The sequence below is a fragment of the Stenella coeruleoalba genome (genome assembly GCF_951394435.1).
Source record: "Stenella coeruleoalba genome assembly, chromosome: 8".
NCBI classification, from domain to species: domain Eukaryota; kingdom Metazoa; phylum Chordata; class Mammalia; order Artiodactyla; family Delphinidae; genus Stenella; species Stenella coeruleoalba.
The window spans coordinates 98,814,646-98,831,486 of NC_137154.1; the positions used below are offsets into that span (position 1 = coordinate 98,814,646).

The 16,841-nt window shown below is 49.8% G+C and overlaps 1 protein-coding gene across 12 annotated transcripts in view; it reads left to right on the forward strand.

The window, feature by feature from the left end:
* Positions 1-16,841, forward strand: part of GRAMD1B (GRAM domain containing 1B) — a 247,550-nt gene that overhangs the window by 186,295 nt on the left and 44,414 nt on the right. For all 12 annotated transcript variants that reach the window (XM_079930629.1, XM_079930631.1, XM_079930622.1 and 9 more), the window contains one exon: positions 16,106-16,316. In XM_079930629.1, the coding sequence (XP_079786755.1) occupies positions 16,106-16,316 (211 nt within the window). The remainder of the gene's footprint in view (positions 1-16,105; positions 16,317-16,841) is intronic.

Genomic DNA, 16,841 nt, shown 5'->3' on the forward strand with positions numbered 1-16,841 from the left:
ACATCATGCTGCAGAGATGCCACATTCTTTTTCCTCCCTGGCTTTTTTCTCCCCCCCTTCCTCACCTCCGACATAGTAGCCCCGCCCTCAGAGTAGCACTGCCCGAGCTGAGCTTTGGAGCACTGAGGGGTGGGCCTGGGGCTGGTGGAGGGAGGGCTTGGGTTGAGGCTGGTGGGGTCCCCTTGGCCAGCAAGACTTATTCAGGGTCCCTGAACTTGGAGAAAAGAGGGCAGAGGATTGCATTAGCGGTGCGTCACGGAGAGCTGGCCGGAGCTTCTGGGGGAGGTGTGGACAGGCCATGTGCTCCTGTTCTCCACCCACTGACTTAGCTCTGGGGTGCCTCTGGTGGGGGAGAGGTGACCAGAGCAGTGGTTAGCAAGGGAGGAGAGGCGGGCTGGAGGTTTAGAAGGCAGGCCACCCTCTCAGATGTAGACAGATCCGGCTTCTCCTGCAGGGAAGAGCCCTGGGACGGGTGGATGGGTCCAGCTAGCAGGAGGGGGGCACCAGAGGGGAAGTCAATAGCTCCCATCTCAGGGGAATAAAGAGATTTGTTTATTCTTTGGCTTAGCCAGCATTTGGCTCAGAGATTTGCCCTGTGTTTTCAGAAAATAGATACCCAGTGGTGGGGTGGGGGGCCTTACTCCCCCACGCCTCCTTGTATTGTTAGTTATTTGCTTAATTTAGGTAAGTGGAGGGTAGGGGAGGACTTGAAGCTCTGTCTCCCTGGGGACTCAGCCAAGCGCCCAGCCAGGGCTGGGGAAAGGGATCTTTGCCTCTTTACTTTCTCTGACACTTGTTAGCAGATCGCTTCTGTGGACACCGCCTGGCCCCTCTGCTTCCCGCCACTCCTCTCCCGGCAGCCTTAAGGTGGGCATGCTTTCCTCCTTTGCCTTGGACAGCACTCCATAGGTTAGCGAAGTTCGGGATGGGCTGGAAAGAGCTGGCTTTGGAAGAAGGGAAGAGAAAGGGACGTTTTGGGGAGCTGCCGTTGGCAGGAGAGTGTCAGTGTCAAGGCCATGGACGGTCGTACCCCATTGGGTACCCCACTGGGAGAGACTGAAGGAGTGGGAGCTTCTGTCACCCTACCTGGAAAAAAACCCCTCCTCTCTTTCCTGGCCCTACAAATTTCTTCTGCAGGCGGCAGGCAGCCTGCAGCCCCTTCCTTCCACTGTGGAGTCGTCAAGCACAGGTGCCTTGTCGGTGGGACACAGGTACCTCCTCTTCAACTTGACGGAGGAGAGGCAGACTCACAGAACAACCTTTCAAGGTCACACATTTTGTGGGACTAGGGTTTGCTAGGTGTTTCTGTAAGGGGCCAGAGAGTGAATACTTTGGGCTTTGTGGGCCAGGCCATCTCTCTTGTAATGCTTTGTACAGTGGAAGCAGCCACAGACGTATAAGGATGAACGCACGTGGCTGTTTTCCCAATTAAACTTTATTTATGGACTCTGAAATTTCCCTTTCATATAATTTTCACATGTCACAAGACATTCTTTTTTTTTTTTCCCCCCCAACCGTTTAAAAATGTAAGAACCATTTTTAGCCTGTGGGTCACACAAAAACGGGTGGTAGGCCGGATTTGGCCTGTGGGTCGTAGTTTGCTGACCCATGAGTTAGTCCTGATTTGAGCGGCCTGATAATTACCTGAGACCTCCTTAGGAAAGTGTGAAGGGCGTGAGCAGCCTTCACTGTGCACGTGTTCGCACACACGCACCCTTCTATTCCGGTGACAGATGAGACAGGGCTGGATTCAGTTTTCCTAATGGCCTCAGACAGAACCTCACAGTATTGCTCTCGGCCAGCCAGGCGAAACCTCATCTCTGTAAGTCAGGCAGTAAGGGTCCAAGGAGCAAATGTTTGGACTAGAAGACGGGAAAACATTTGCTAAGGACGTGACATCTCCAGAATCTCTTAAGGGCTGTGGTTTTGTATCTGGCCTGGAAATATACATATAAACGTTCCGAATTGTAGTATCACCTGAGTTGGGCTGAGGACTGAGTGGGTTCTTCTTCATCCCACTGGAACGTGGGTGTGTCTGGTTGGGGGAAGGAATGGTGGGGGCGGGGAGTGTCCCTCGTAGGGATGCATACATACATTACACGGGCACGCGCTCTCCTTAGCCTGGAGGCTGTAGCCAGAGACTCGTAAGAGAAGAGTGACTAATTCCAGATTCCTCTGATTCAGAATATGACTCCAAAAATCTGTGTTTGCACTCTGATTTCCAGAGCACACGGAGTGATGGTTCTGCTCTATTCTGAGGTCATCAGAGCACTTCTTTTCTGTCCTACAGCCATTTCTGGGCTCCACAGTTTAAGGGGGATTGAGATGAACTGGAATTCGTTCAGAGGAGAGCGAACCCAGTGGCCAAGGGGTCTATAGTCGTGCTGTGTGAGGGATGGCCAGAGGGACCAGCAAGTCTGGAGAAGAAAAGACTGAGGGAGCCTGAGAGCCACGTCAAAAGCGCCATGTGGAAGAGGAGTGAGATTTATTCTACACCTGCCAAGCGGGTGGATAGATATAGGACCTTTGGTGGGAAGCCACAGGAAACAGATTGAGCTTAAAATAAGAAGAGTTGTCCTAAGGTGAAGTGAGTTACATCATCATTTAATTATCTCTCTGTCACTTGAGGTAGACGCTAAACAAAGATTAGGTGGAGATGTAGGAGAAATGATTTTAAGCTTCTAAAAATAGGTTGGAGGCATTAGATTCATTCCACCCAAAGGAATTCTAGCAGGTTTTTTTTTTTTCTTTTTTAATCATAAAGAACTTGCTGATGGTAGCAGAAGCCAGTCAGAAGGATCAGAGGTGGAAGCCCTGGAATTTTGTACTCTGAATATATTTTAAATGAGCATACAGCCTCTCTTGGGTGACATAGGTATCTGCTTGCAACCGGGCAGATTGGCCGACCCCTCCTACAGACCTCTTTGTTCTAAAATTTCTATGATTTTAACATAATGTTTATTCTTCAGCCTGTTTCTGTTTGATCTCTGGCAGAAAGTGAGTCAGAACTGGATTTGAATCCATAGGTTCTGGAGGGGATGAGCCATACCCTTGGCTCAAACGGCTTGGTTGGGGAGGAGAGACGGGAGGGAAGGGTGCTTCTCTTTAGCCCCATCCACCTGTATATACCCTGCACACCCCTTAGCCTGCCCGCCCGGCTGGGAACTTTCTCCTGACAGCACGGCAGCGGGCTCTGGCGCCTGAGATGGCGTGGCCCTGACGAGAGGGAAAGCTGCCGATGCTGAGTTAACCAGGGGCCCAGACAGCCTGGATCTTGTTCCTGGATCCTTTGCCAGATGTAGATCTGGGTCCCTGTGTCTCGGAGAAGCCGCTCTTCTCAGTAGTTCGCGGTGTGTCCTTTATACGCTCTTTGTCACCCCCTCTCACGTCTCTGTCTCTGTGGGGGGCTTAAGATATATTCACACTCACTCTTCTTGCATAACGAACGCCGAAGCTCAGGGAGGAGGGGTTTGCCCCCAGATCATACACAGCGAAGGGGCCGAGTCGGACTGCCCAGCTCCCTTGACAGGTGATGAGGGGCACTGTTTGACTGAATCCAAGTAGGTCTTAACCGCAGGGTTAATTACATGTCTGTCTCTCTCATAGACGGCGGGTTCCTTAGAGGTAGAGCCTGTTTCCCTCATTATCTGGAGCATGTTCTCTTCAGCTGTTTGTCAGATGGATGGATGGTTGGACGGATGGATGGATCCTGCACGAGTTCCTTTCAGTTCTAGTAGCAACGTTTCTCTTGCGTGGGATGGGGGAGGGGGTCCTTGTGGAGCAAACTTAGAAGCAGCTGGACGTTCTATTCAGTTGAACTCCTCCCTGCCTTGTTCTGGTGATTGGTGGCCCCCCAATGGATTGGAAATCTCCTTCAAGGAAGGGGCTGCCTGGAATAGCTTGGCACCTTTCCACGTTCACAAGGTCCCGTTCTCCTGAGTGTTGAGGCTTCTGAAATACTTTGGGTAGATTGTACTTAGATTTGACTGAGATTGGTAGTGTAAAAGTGTAAACGCATGAAGACCCTATTGTGTGCCCAGCATGTTTAGTACTGTGGATGTAACCCTTGCGTATCTACAAAGAACCACGACACAGTCGCTGCCCTGTGGGGCCCTCAGGATGAATACGTACCACACAGTAGGAGACACATGCTAGGTGTTCAGTAGATGCTTGTTTAATGACATCCAATCCACAGGGTCAGCTTAACTGTGTAGCTCAGAGAGAGCTGGATGGAGAATGAGCACGGGGAATCGTGGAGAAGTAAGGACGATGGCGCTTAAAATTAAGTCCCTTTGGAGCTGTTCCAACACATGTGCGGCCACCTAATGGGTGCTCTCTCCTAGGAAGCCTGAAGTGGGGGTGGGGGGACGTGGCTGTTGACAGGGCCTCAAAGAGGAAATTCCTGTGTCCAGTGGGAGGTGAGATTACATGACCACTAAGTCCCCTTCCAGACTGCAGACTGTCAGAGAGCAGTTCGGTCAACACTGCCTGTGAATCCGGCAGGACTGTTTCCCAAATGTTAGGTGTTTATCCTGCTGTGAACAAACTCAGAGAAAGGAAGTTGTACACCACCAGTAAGTTCCTGTGTTTAATTTCAGCATCTTCAACTTCATGTTAAGTCTGTATCCTCCTAGCCCTGTGGAAGTGGGGACTAGCTGAAGATGTGGATACCAGCAATTTGTATTCTCATCCCTTGTCTTTGCCTCGTGGACAGGACAGAATTTAGAAACAGGATGCAGTTCCTTAGCTGGAAACTGACTTCCTACTTCTAACCCCCGTTTTCCCACCATGAGCAGATTATAGGAAGCCCTTTACTTTGGGGATGCACTGTCTAATTAGTTGGGGTTTTTTGTTTGTTTGTTTTTAGCTTTCTTCCAGTCACCCTAGTAAGCTAGGTTGTGAGCCTCCAGTAGGCAAGGAACACAGGTGTACAGAAGGATAAAGTGACTTTTCTCAAGGGCACAAAACAGCTCAGTATTTAAACTCAAATATGTACACTTACGTCTAGACAAAGTGATCAGGCCAGCAAAGTCTGGAAGTGATGTCAAATTTTAGTTTTCATGGATACAGAAGTCAGAACAAGAACCATTGGGCTGTTATAAGAAGGCAGACTTGGGGCAGGCTTAAGAAAGCAATATCTAACAGAGTGGCTGAACAGGGGCTTTAAAATGAGTGCCTTCCTTTATTCATGCAGTACATATCTGTGATCCCCAGGCATTGAGCTAGAGGCACTGGGGAACCACACAGTAGACAAGGCCCTGGCCCCCATGGAGTGTTCAATCTAGTGTAAGCAACTCAGCAACAAAAAATAAGACTGCTTCAGCTCCGGATAAGTGCCGTGAAGGTGGGAAATGGCACGACGTGATCGTGATGGCCTGGAGACAGGGAGGCTGCGGTAGATGCAGTAGCCCTTTGAGACAGGCTGCTTGGGGCAGGTGACATTTGAACTTTGATCTAAAAGTTGAAAAGGAATCAAAATTCAAAACTCTACAGTGAGAGTTCTGTGGCAGGGGTGAACTTGGTGTGTTGGAGGGGCAGAAAGGTCCAAGGAGGCCAGAATAGAGTGAGGGAGGAAGTGGTACAAGAGAAAGTTGAGGAAACAGATCCCTGAGTTTGGATCCCAGGAATTGGATTGCTAGTCATTAAGTCCATCCCTCCAGAAGGTTAGGACAAGGACACAGGATGGATAGGGTGCGGCCTGTGAACCTTTGTGCAGAACAATTTATGTCTGCCTCTGACTTCTGACCGTGGTTCTGTAGCGTCATCAGAGTTTTCAAAGGTTATCATCATTTGTTCCTCTTCGAAATGTCCATAGAGATAACTGGAGCCCTGGCTTCTCCCTCAGCTCTGGCAGGACCCAAACAAACTTATTTTGTTTTTGTAGGAAGGAGGAAAAGTGGGTCAGGCTGTTTTGGCATTTCAGGCATGGAGTCTTGGTTCTATTGCGGGCCCTGGTCTCCATGGAAATGAAAAATAGTGTTTGTCATGCCTGTTCCTGGATTGAATTCCAAACTCTGGGCTGAACAGAAGCTGTAGGAAAGCCAGGGAGTGGGGGAGTAGGGTGCATGGAGGCTGCAGCCATTGTGATGAGCGATCTCTCCTTGGCTTGTGTTGGAAAGGCAGACAACCTTTGCCCGTTCTCCAGCCCTGTCTTCACCTATCACCTCTCTGGACCAAGAACACCAAGAGTAGGGTAACTGATGTTCTTCTGCCTTTCTCCTTGGCCAGACGCTTTCCATGTACCTTGCTCTTTCATGAATTGCTCAGTTAATAAGTTCATCAACAACTGAAGTCACTGCTAAGACTTTCCCCACAAGTAATTCCTTCCGGGCTTAAGTAGCTCCCTAATGAGAATGTATCTAGAATGTACCTAGAAGGTGTACCTGGAAGCTGGCTGCAGATGTTTTGGATGGGCTCTGCCACCTTTCATTCCCTTTGTAAGATTTAAAAAAATTAGCTTTCCATAGGTACTTGAACAAGATAGGGAAGGAAGAATGGGTCCATGGAACTTACTGGCCATAAGAAGTGCCCTGAATTATCTACAGAGATGGGGACCAATGAGGGGCACAGTGCAGAGAGAGGGTGGGGCCTGGGCCATGTGGACCCTGTGAACCAATGTTTGGATGACCAGTGGCCAGACAGTGAGTCTGGAGAATTGTCAGGCTTCCATTTGTAAGGTGTCTCTGCCCATGGTCTGACCTGGCAACAGTCTAGTTCCACCTTCTTGGCTCCAAATTTCAGACAGAACCTCTCCCTGAACACTGTGTATATTTCACCCAAAGGCCCAACTTGGAAAGCCGCTGGGGCATTTCAGCAAGTTACTAGAACAGAAGAGAGGGAGCGAGATGTTCGTCTCTGTCTAAATCTTGCTCTTTCAGCAGTGGAGGGAGGCCTGCTCAGTGTCAGGCTCTGCAGTTGCCCTGTATGAACTGTGTTAGGAAAGAAAGGCATTATCCCAGGATTCCTCTCCTTGCCTGCCCTTTGCTGAAATGCAACACGATGCTACATCCAGGCCAAAGTGTGGCATGCTGGGACCAGGCTGGGAGAGACCTGCTTTAGCATAAGTTGGGAAGAGAACCTCTATGCCATAAACAAACCGACAAAAAACCCCAGCAACAACAAAAAGGCATCTCTTCAGAAGCTGTCTGGCCCCTTTCTTCAACCAGGTAATCACAGTTTGACAGAAAAAGCACAGTTGGCTTTTTCTCCCTGAGAGAAGGAATTGGACCCAATGGCAGAGTGGTTGCCAGGTTTAGATTCTAAGTGATAGGCTCTCAAAGAGTGAGTTCTATACATGGTCACCAGGAGCTCCTCTTAGGAGAAACAATAGTACATTTTTCCATCCTTTCAAAACCCCACCCCATCCAGTATCCTAAAAAGCATGGGGGGAAAAAGCTACTGAGACTTACACTGCTGAGCACTCTGTCCAGCTGCCTGTTAACCCCTTGCTGGACAGTCACATCACCTCCCTGGGCCTGTGCTTCCATCCATAACAGTAAGAGGACTCTGACTCTTTCTCTGCAACAATCATCCCTTGGGGACCTGAGACTGTTGTTTTATTTTCATGGGTAAAGGGGGCCAAGACCTGGAGCTCCGGGACATCATAACAAGAACTGAAGCAGGCCTGGGAAATTTTTTTTCTAATTGACTTGGTATTTTGCTCTCCAAGGAGGAGGGCCCAAGGGGAATTTGGGGCCCAGCTGGGATTTGTGATCTGGGCTATTTTTCCTCCTCTGCAAAGTTCTGGTTGGGTCTGCCCTTCCCATCTACCGTGCTGTGGATTTATGGGTACAGAGACACTAAGTGACAAGCAGGAATACAGAAAGGGATTGAAAAACAACCATCTTCAGGGAATCCTCGTCAACTCTGAATTTGGAACCAGTTTAGGTGGACAGATCTAATGGAGGCATTTGCAGGAAGCATGTAAATTTCATGCAACTATTATGCAAATACACCTATGGCCATCCTATCTCAGACACCGGAACATGTGCTGTGGGAAAATTCAAAGTGGAGCTGGCTAATTTGCATGGATATTTGCAGTGCTATTATAAAGAGCTGAGGAGGATTACTGATGAAACTTCAGAATTGGCATGGGGATGGGGGCGGGCATAGCTAGATAACAGAATAGTCAGCTGTTAGGAATTAGGAAGCGCTCGATATCGGAATCCGCTTTAACTAGATGCTACTAAAGGCAGGGAGGGGAGCGGTGTTTGTAATATGGCTGTGGGCGTGGGATCTAATGATAATTGTCAGGCTCCTGCACCAAAAGAAGGTGTGCTGAGTCGTAGTATTACATTGAGAACCACACCTTCAAGCCCACTCCCCAGCAGCCCGGGGGTCTCTTCCATTGGCGCTTCCTCTGACAAGCTCAACTGACTTTCTGTTACAGCGAGTCCACCCACCCGGCGGACACTGAATAGCTGATGCGCTCAAGAGAGTTATAAGCAGGTTTCTGTCATCTGGGGCAGATACGGTCACTGATCCCTTGATCCTTATATGGTTTAGTCCTTGGGAACACTGGTTCTTAAATTTTGGGGTGCATCAGAATGAGCTATGGTGCTTGTTTAAAATGTGGATTCGTAAGACCATCCCCTGGAGATTGTCATTTATTGAGTGGGGGTGGAGCTGGGATTTTGCACTTCAAGAGAGCACCCCATGTAGATTTGGTCCCTCCTATGGGAAGTAATGTTTGGGAGCATTCAAAGCATGTCCATATAACCGTCTGAGGAAGAAGGGCAAGGATAATTATTCCACTTTTTACAGAGAGGAACAAAACCTTCTTAATAAGAGCAGCTCAGAAATAGTTATTGATCATTCATTATGTATCGGGCACCGCGCTGAAGATTTCACTTACGTTATTTCACTTAACACAACAATCCTCTGAGGTAGGTATTATTATCTCTCATTTGTCTGATGAGAAAAATAAGGCTTAGAGGTCGGGGTCACACAGCAAGTGGCAAAGCTGGGACTCAACGCTGAGCCTGCTTACACTGCACACTAGCAATTAATCCTGACCCTGCAGGGCCCAAGCAGGCCTTCAGCAAACAAACGTTTCATTTGAAACTGGCTTTCTACATTTCTAATTAAATGCTCTTTCTATTGGGGTGGGGTGCACTGGAATGTATTAGGCAGTCTTTAAAAAATTACCAGTATGGGGCACTGAAGTTGTGACAGCCGTACGTTTGATCATCCAGGTCATGGCAGAGCTGGGCTCAGGGCGAACCATAGAGTGAACATGAAGTGTCCAGGGGTAGGAAGGAGGGGGTGTGATTGGGAATGAGCCAGGGCCGGAACCCACAGTGGCCTGAGAGCCAGAAAGGAGCCTCTGGGGGTGGAGCGACAGGTACATATCTTGAAATCCCTGGGGCAGAAACAGTTAACTTTGCTGCAAGCAAACAAGTTAACTTAAATGAGGAGCACTGGAGGGCTTCCCTGGTGGCGCAGTGGTTAAGAATCCGCCTGCCAATGCAGGGGACACGGGTTCATGCCCCGGTCCGGGAAGATCCCACATGCCACGGAGCAACTAAGCCCGCAAGCTACAGCTACTGAGTCTGCGTGCCTAGAGCCCACAAGCCACAACTACTGAGCCCCACGTGCCACAACTACTGAAGCCCATGTGCCTAGAGCCCGTGCTCCACAGCAAGAGAAGCCACCGCAATGAGAAGCCCGCGCACCGCAACGAAGAGTAGCCCCCGCTCGCCACAACTAGAGAATGCCTGCACGCAGCAACAAAGACCCGGCACAGAACCAAAAATAAATAAATAAATAAATTTTATTTTTAAAAAAAATGAAGAGCACTGGGACACCAGCTGACTATCCAGCTCTGCTCGGGGGTCTGAAACTGTGTGGGTGGCTGATCAGGGAGCTGGCTTGCAGGACTACACAGGCAGAAGGATGGGAACAGAAGGCCAAGCAGACCGGGGCCGTGGCTCCCACGTCTCGAGTGGGGGTGGGAGATGCGGCCAGGAGGGTCGCCACAGAAAGCCCAAGAGCCTTGGTCCTCTTTCCATGTGCCCCTGTTTCTCAGGGACTTCAGCCAGACCTAACTATGGGAAGCAGGATCAAAGTGTAGCATGAGATACTGTGGCCAGAATTAAGGAAGCACTGTTTGTTAGCAAAGTAACCAGGGGAGGAGTGACATAGTCTTTAATGGAGGTTTTAAAATAGGAGAGATGGAGGACTTCCCTGGCGGTCCAGTGGTTAAGACTTCGCATTCCACTGCAGGGGGTGCGGGTTTGATCCCTGGTCGGGAAGCTAAGATCGTACGTGCCTCGTGGCCAAAAAAACCAAAAAACATAAAACAGAAGCAACATTGTAACAAATTCAATAAAGACTTTAAAAATGGTCCGTATCGGACTTCCCCGGTGGCGCAGTGGTTAAGAATCTGCCTGCCGATGCAGGGGACACGGGTTCCAGCCCTGGTCCGGGAAGATCCCACATGCCGCAGAGCAACTAAGCCCGTGCGCCACAACTACTGAGCCTGTGCTCTAGAGCCCGTGAGCCACAACTACTGAGCCCGCGTGCCACAACTACTGAAGCCCGTGCCTCGAGCCCCTGCTCTGCAACAAGAGAAGCCACTGCAATGGGAAGCCCGCGCACCACAGTGAAGAGTAGCCCCCGCTCGCCGCAACTAGAGAAAGCCCGTGCGCAGCAACGAAGACCCAACGCAGCCAAAAACAAATTTATAAAAAAAAAAAAAAAGGTCCGTATCAAAAAAAATAATAGTAATAAAATAAAATAGGAGAGACGGGAAGTTAGTGAATGACCTCTGGGCCCCTTGCAGTGGGTTGAAGGTGGTTGGGGGCGTTTCAGCTGACCTGTTACTGGGGAGAGTTGATGAGGACAAGAATCTCTTAAACATTCGCTCAAGTATGTTATGTTTCAAAAACACACAGTTCCTTGTACTGCTCTGTGTACTCCATGCTGTTTTAGGCCTTCATACCTTTGTTCATGCTGTTGTTTTGGTTTTTGTGGGTTGTCTTTTTTTTTTTCAGGAACTGTCTCTTCCCTCCTACTACCACGCCCTTCACCTGGCTCACTCTGACACATTTTTCAGGACCCAGCTTAAGTCTCAAGGGCCGTATCTTCAAGGAAGTCTTTCTTGACCTCTGACTGAGATTCCTTTCCTCTCTCCTGTCACACCACTTGTTGCTTATATTAAAATGAGGGGAATACGTGTCTAGCTCTTCCAGATGATAATGTCCTAAGCACAAGGATACTTTTGACTCATCAGTATGAACTTGAACGCCTAGTATTATGCCAGGTGCTCAGTAAATGTTTGTGGAACAGAAGATCCAGATGTGCAGTCCTATCCCCTTGGCCAGGCACTTAACCTTTAACCTCTATTTCTCAGGTTTCTTATATGTGAAGTTAAGAGTTGGCTATGTTAATTCTGAAATCTGAAGTGGGGGCGGTCTTACTCCAATAGCCCTTCCAAAATCCGTGTCTTCCTTTCTTTCTACAGCAAACCTAAGGTCATTTTTAGCTTTAAAATCCAAGGATTTTGAAATATAATGTAATACTATTGTTAATAAGGGTGGTGGGATCAGATTAATGGCACACATTGTAGAGTTTGTTGAAAAAACTGTGTTACAGGTTATGAGATTCATAAGAATTGGTTTTATTTGCTCAGCAGGACATCCGAATCTGTAGGATGATGGAGTGCCTTTTAAAAGAGTTTTAGGGGGAATTCCCTGGCGGTCCAGTGGTTAGTACTTGGCACTTTTACTGCCGCGGGCCGGGTTCCATCCCTGGTCAGGGAACTAAGATCCCACAAGCCGCACAGCGTGGCCAAAGGAAAAAATAATAAATAAGAAAGCTTAGTAAAAGTAAGAGTTTTAGGACTCGAACGAGTCTAGCTGTGATTCTGCCGAGTTAGGACTGTAGTAGCTCCTCACATTTCTTCTTGTTTAGCGAAGGATCAGAGGGGAGGTGGAGCATGGGGTGGGGCGTGAGGGCAATACTTGGGCTTAGTCTTGAGTGTAAGTGTTGGGTGGGAAAGACTGATAAAACGTGCAGGAGTGATGGAGCGTGGCAGGGGGTCCGTGAATAGGCCTTGATTGGTGGCGGAGTCCGAGTGTGTCCTGGGAGAAGTAGCCAAGCCGGAGCTTTCAAAGGCAGCTTGGAGTTGACAGTTGGGGAACTTCTGTATCATAGTTTGGAGTTCAGATTTTATTCCAGGGAGATAGAAAAGCATAGAGAGCTTTAACCAGGGGCAGAGGAGGGCCAAAAATGACCCATTTACTTTTTGTGGAAAGTTCATTTTGACAGTGAAATAGAGAATGGATGGAAGGCTAGAGGCCGAAAGTTGATTCCTTCTTTCTTTCCATCCGTTCAGCTCCCCATCAATCCTGTTCCTCTATCCTCCTGTCTCGTCACCCAGCAAACAGACATTACTGAGCGCTTGGTTCTGGGAACAAGCTCTATAATCAGATAGGCCTACGTTTGATTAGGCCTCTCCAGCCACTTACCCATGTGTGTGACCCTGGGCAAACTACTTAATCTGTCAGTCGTTCAATTTAGCACCTGAAAAACAGGACTGGTAATATCCATTAATACTTCACAGTTTGGTGGGAAGATTAAATGAGAGAATGCCTTCATAAATGCTTGCCACTGTGCCAGGAATTCATAAGCACTGCTAAACTTCTAGCTGTTTGTATTAATATTAGCAGGTTGGAGGTGCAGATTTGGGAGCTGTCGTGATCCTGGGGGTTGTTAAAGCCGTGGGTGTGCACTAGAATGAGACTCGCTTCAGGCGTTAGCTGAGCTCATACTACTTACAGAGCGTCCCGTTGAGCAGGGAGGAGGCTCCGAGGTGTGCGTCCAGGAGCGTGAAGGTCTTCACTTTAACACCAGTGAAGTGTTAAACACCAAAGTGTTAAATGCTTTGGTCAGTTCAGTGGTGGAGGTTTACAGAAGCTTTTTGGAGAAGGTGGGGTTTGACATGGGTCTTAAAGGATGAACAGGACTCCACTGGGTACATATGAAGGGAGAGGGCGCTTCACGCACAAGTGGTGAGCCGTTGGGAAGGGAGGGGGCAGGGGAAGAAGAATGTGTATTAAGAAAACCAGGGGAAGATAAGTAGGAGGAGAAGATGGGCACCCTTTGAGCGAGTACAAGGAGAAAGTATTGAGATCTAGGGAAGTGTCAAATTATTTTCAATAGAGAGCTTTGAATTCTATTCTGAGGATTTTGGACTTTAATAGGAACGCTAGTAGGGGGCAGAAAGATAGTATCAGGCTTTTATTTAGAAAGATTCAAGGACAAAGGTGTGAATGGGCATGAAAGAGGAAAGGAGAGGAGAAAACTACTTAGAAGGTTATTAGAAAAGTCTAGGCCAGAGGCGTTGAGAGCTTGAACCCGAGCCCTGGGGGTGGAAGGGAAGGATGGGTTATGGGAGCTTTAGGGAAATGGAATTGATGGGATTCAGTGGCTCACTTTTTGTGGGGTGAGATGCAAGAGATGGGCTTGCAGCTTGAGAGACTAGGAAATGAGGATGCCACGGAGATTGGGCAGTAGTGGGAGGCGGCTTGGGAGGAAAGACGGCAAACTCAGTTTGGAGCATCTGAGGTGCTCGTGAGACATGTTTGGAGGAAATGTCACGGTGGCAACAGGTTGCTGGGCTGAAGCTAACAGGACCAGAAGCAGGTAGAGGAGTCCTCTGCTTCCAGGCATAGTTGAAGTCATGGAAAACAGGAAACGGCTCAGGTGGTGAAGGGCCCGCCTTTGGGGAAGGACTAAATTTCAGGTGGAGGGACAAGGGAGGAGCCAGCTGCTGAGACAGCAAGAGGAATGGAAGAGAGAGGTGTGCGTCATCAGGGAGAAGGGGAGAGATTTTCAAAAGCAACACAAATCTACAGCCTTAGAAGCAGAGAGAGGAAAATGGCACGTGGTAGTATAGGTTGTCTGTTGACTGAAGTGTTGAAAGCAGAGTTTTTGGTGCCCGTCTTGTGGCACATGGAGGGTCAGCTGATGTGGGGTCACTAGGCGGGGAGAACATCTAGCCACGTCGACCACGAGCGCCCAGATTCACGCGGTTTTGGATAGTTGCGGTGAGTTTCCTCCCGGTTGGAATTTTTTGCCTACCCTTTGCTCGAATCTTTCCTCAACAGGCAGTTTTCTCAGGGATTCAGAGTTTGAGGAAGGATAAAGGGAGCTCCTTTCTATTCCTGGGTCTGGAATCACCATGTGTGAGGATGTCCCTTATCTCGGGAAAAGACAGGAGCCCAGCTGTGTGTTCGCGTGTCCGAGACAGGCGTGCACTTGGTGTCATCCACACCCTTGCTCTCGCTTCTCGGAGCAAACTAGTTGAGGTGAGGGGCAGAGGTCCTGGCTGTCCTTCCAGTGAGGCAGTGCCAGGAGACGGCTTCAGCCCTGGAGTGTTTGGCCGTGGGTTGCGATTGGCCCGAGAGAGGGGGCGGGGCTGCCCCCAGAGAGGTGAGCGCCTGATTCTGTTCCTCGGCCCATCCCGAGGCCCCCAGCCCCCACCCCCGGACGGGTCCCAGGAGCCACTTGCTGCTCTTCGAAGGCCCAGCTCTTCCAACCGAGGGAGAAGAACGTAGTTTCCTTTGTCCAGGGTTTGGCTGGAGATGGTAGTAGGTGAGTTCAGAAGTCGGAGACGATGCGGATGTTGGCGGTGGGGTGAGAACTTGAAGAGCCGCTTTCTGAATCACAGTTGTTGTTGGTATTATAACTGAGTTTCCAAATTCAAATTCTGTTTGGGGATGAAGCAAAACATTCGGCCTTAGTGTCCCCATACGCCCTCTGGTCACATTTGGCTTCCTTTACTCTGGTCTCCTTTTGTTTCTTCTCTCCATCCGTTTCCTTCCAAAAGTCAGAGCCCTGCCCTCGCCCCACTGCTGCCCTCCTCCCGCACTTGCTGGTTTGGGCCTTTGGGCTTCCTTCCTTTTCTCTCTGCCAAGGATCCCCAGGTGGAAGCTTCTGCTGAAAGGGGCGTGGTTTTCATTGCAGATGGGTCCAGTGAGACATCTGAGGTTGCAGCTGGATCTTCATGCAAATGGTAGTGTTCCCTGCCCTGCACTCCACTCGCTGAGGGAAGGTGGGGATGCAGCTTCCCAGGGTGCTTCCTGGGGCCCTGACAGCCTCGCATCCATCCGGCTGTGCCCAGAGCCCCAAGCCTGCCCTGACTGCCCTGTGCCAGGCCTTGGGCTTTTCACCCCCTCCCCGCATGCTGCTTTGGCTTTCCAGTCTCACGTGGACTTTCCTTCCTGTTTCCCGTCTCTTTCCTCCATAACCTTTCCTTCCCCCGTCTCTTTCCTTCCTCCATTCTCTCAGAGCAAAGCAAACACCTGTTAGAACTTAACTGCACTTAATTTTCCTCTCCTCTTCCTTTCTTCATCTCCTCTAGTCCATTAAGAACACAAGCTAAATATTTACACAGTTTTATAAGCCTTGACGTGAGGGGATTTGGTACGGTGGGATGTACGAGGTACCTTTTGCAAGTGAATTCCAAGCCCTCTGTGATCAGAGGACGCTTGATTCTCTCTGCCACGCGCTGGTCTTATGGCACTCGTCATTACTACCTTGATGGAATGATTTAAGGACCCAGTGAAATAATATGTTGTGAATGCTTTGGAAAGTGGGATTGTTTTTGTTATTTTTATGGGCAAATATCTCCAAAACCAAATGCAGAAACTGGATTTTGCAGCATGTATAAAATGAGCTGATAGTACTGATATCACCTCTGATGAGCCTTTCAGATCTTAAATTCCGTGTTCCCTAGACAGTTCTTGGCATATAATGGGGGGGCGGGGGTGTCCTGACAGTATCTGATGGATGGATGGACAGACAGATGGTCGGATGGATGGCTGGGTGAACGAATCTCTCCATGTCTAATTGCCCTTCTTACCCCTTCCTATTGCTATTTCCATTTCACGTGGACACCACCGCCCCCTCCTGGCCAGCAGCAGTATTATGGTGCAGCAAGTCCATAGCTGGGCCCTTTGCTCCCTATTTCTCCCCAGCCCCGAACCCTGGCTCCCTGAGCTGGCTCGTTGGGACCCGTCTTTGGCCTTCAGTCACTGACTGCTTGTCTTTCCTCCCCCTCCCTCTCCACCCCGCCCCCTCTCTCTGTCTGCCCCTGCAGCACTGCCAGTAACTCCAACCGCAGCACGCCGGCCTGCTCCCCCATCCTCCGGAAGCGGTCTCGCTCGCCACCCCCTCAGAACCCGGACGGAGACAGCATGGTGGAGAAGGGCTCAGACCACTCCTCGGACAAGTCCCCGTCCACGCCGGAGCAGGGCGTGCAGCGCAGCTGCCCCTCGCAGTCCGGCCGCAGCGGTGGCAAGAACTCCAAGGTGAGCCAGACCCCACCGGGGACTCTGTCCTTGTTCATTGGCTGGCTGCAGGGAAGCTGGCATTGGGGGGACAGTGAAGCAGAGAACCCCGTCATCCAGGGACCTGACGTGATTGACCGGCCCCTAGTGTCCCAGAGATAGCCTTGATTCAGTGAGGCGAGGCGGGGCCAGCAGGGGAGAGAGACCCTAGTTAAATTGTATCGTCTCATCTAAGCACTCCGAGAGCGCCCCGGGAGCTGGAAAAATGACTCCGCAATGACCGTTATCTCTCTTTAGGGGCTAGGGAGCCTCACGGGCCTTGAGACTTGGTGGAGAGGTGCTCTGGGGGTCAGAAGGGGTCATCTGTTTAGCCCTGCTACCTTTTCCAAATTTGGGGGTGGAAGGGAACTTTATTTGGGACAACTGTAGTGCCAGGAAGGGAGTCCTCAGGGAAGGTTGCGGAATGCCGTTTTAACCTCCGCCCTGGCCATCACCCTGCCTGACCTTTGGTAATAACCTACTTGGTACTCAACTGGCCAAGAGGAC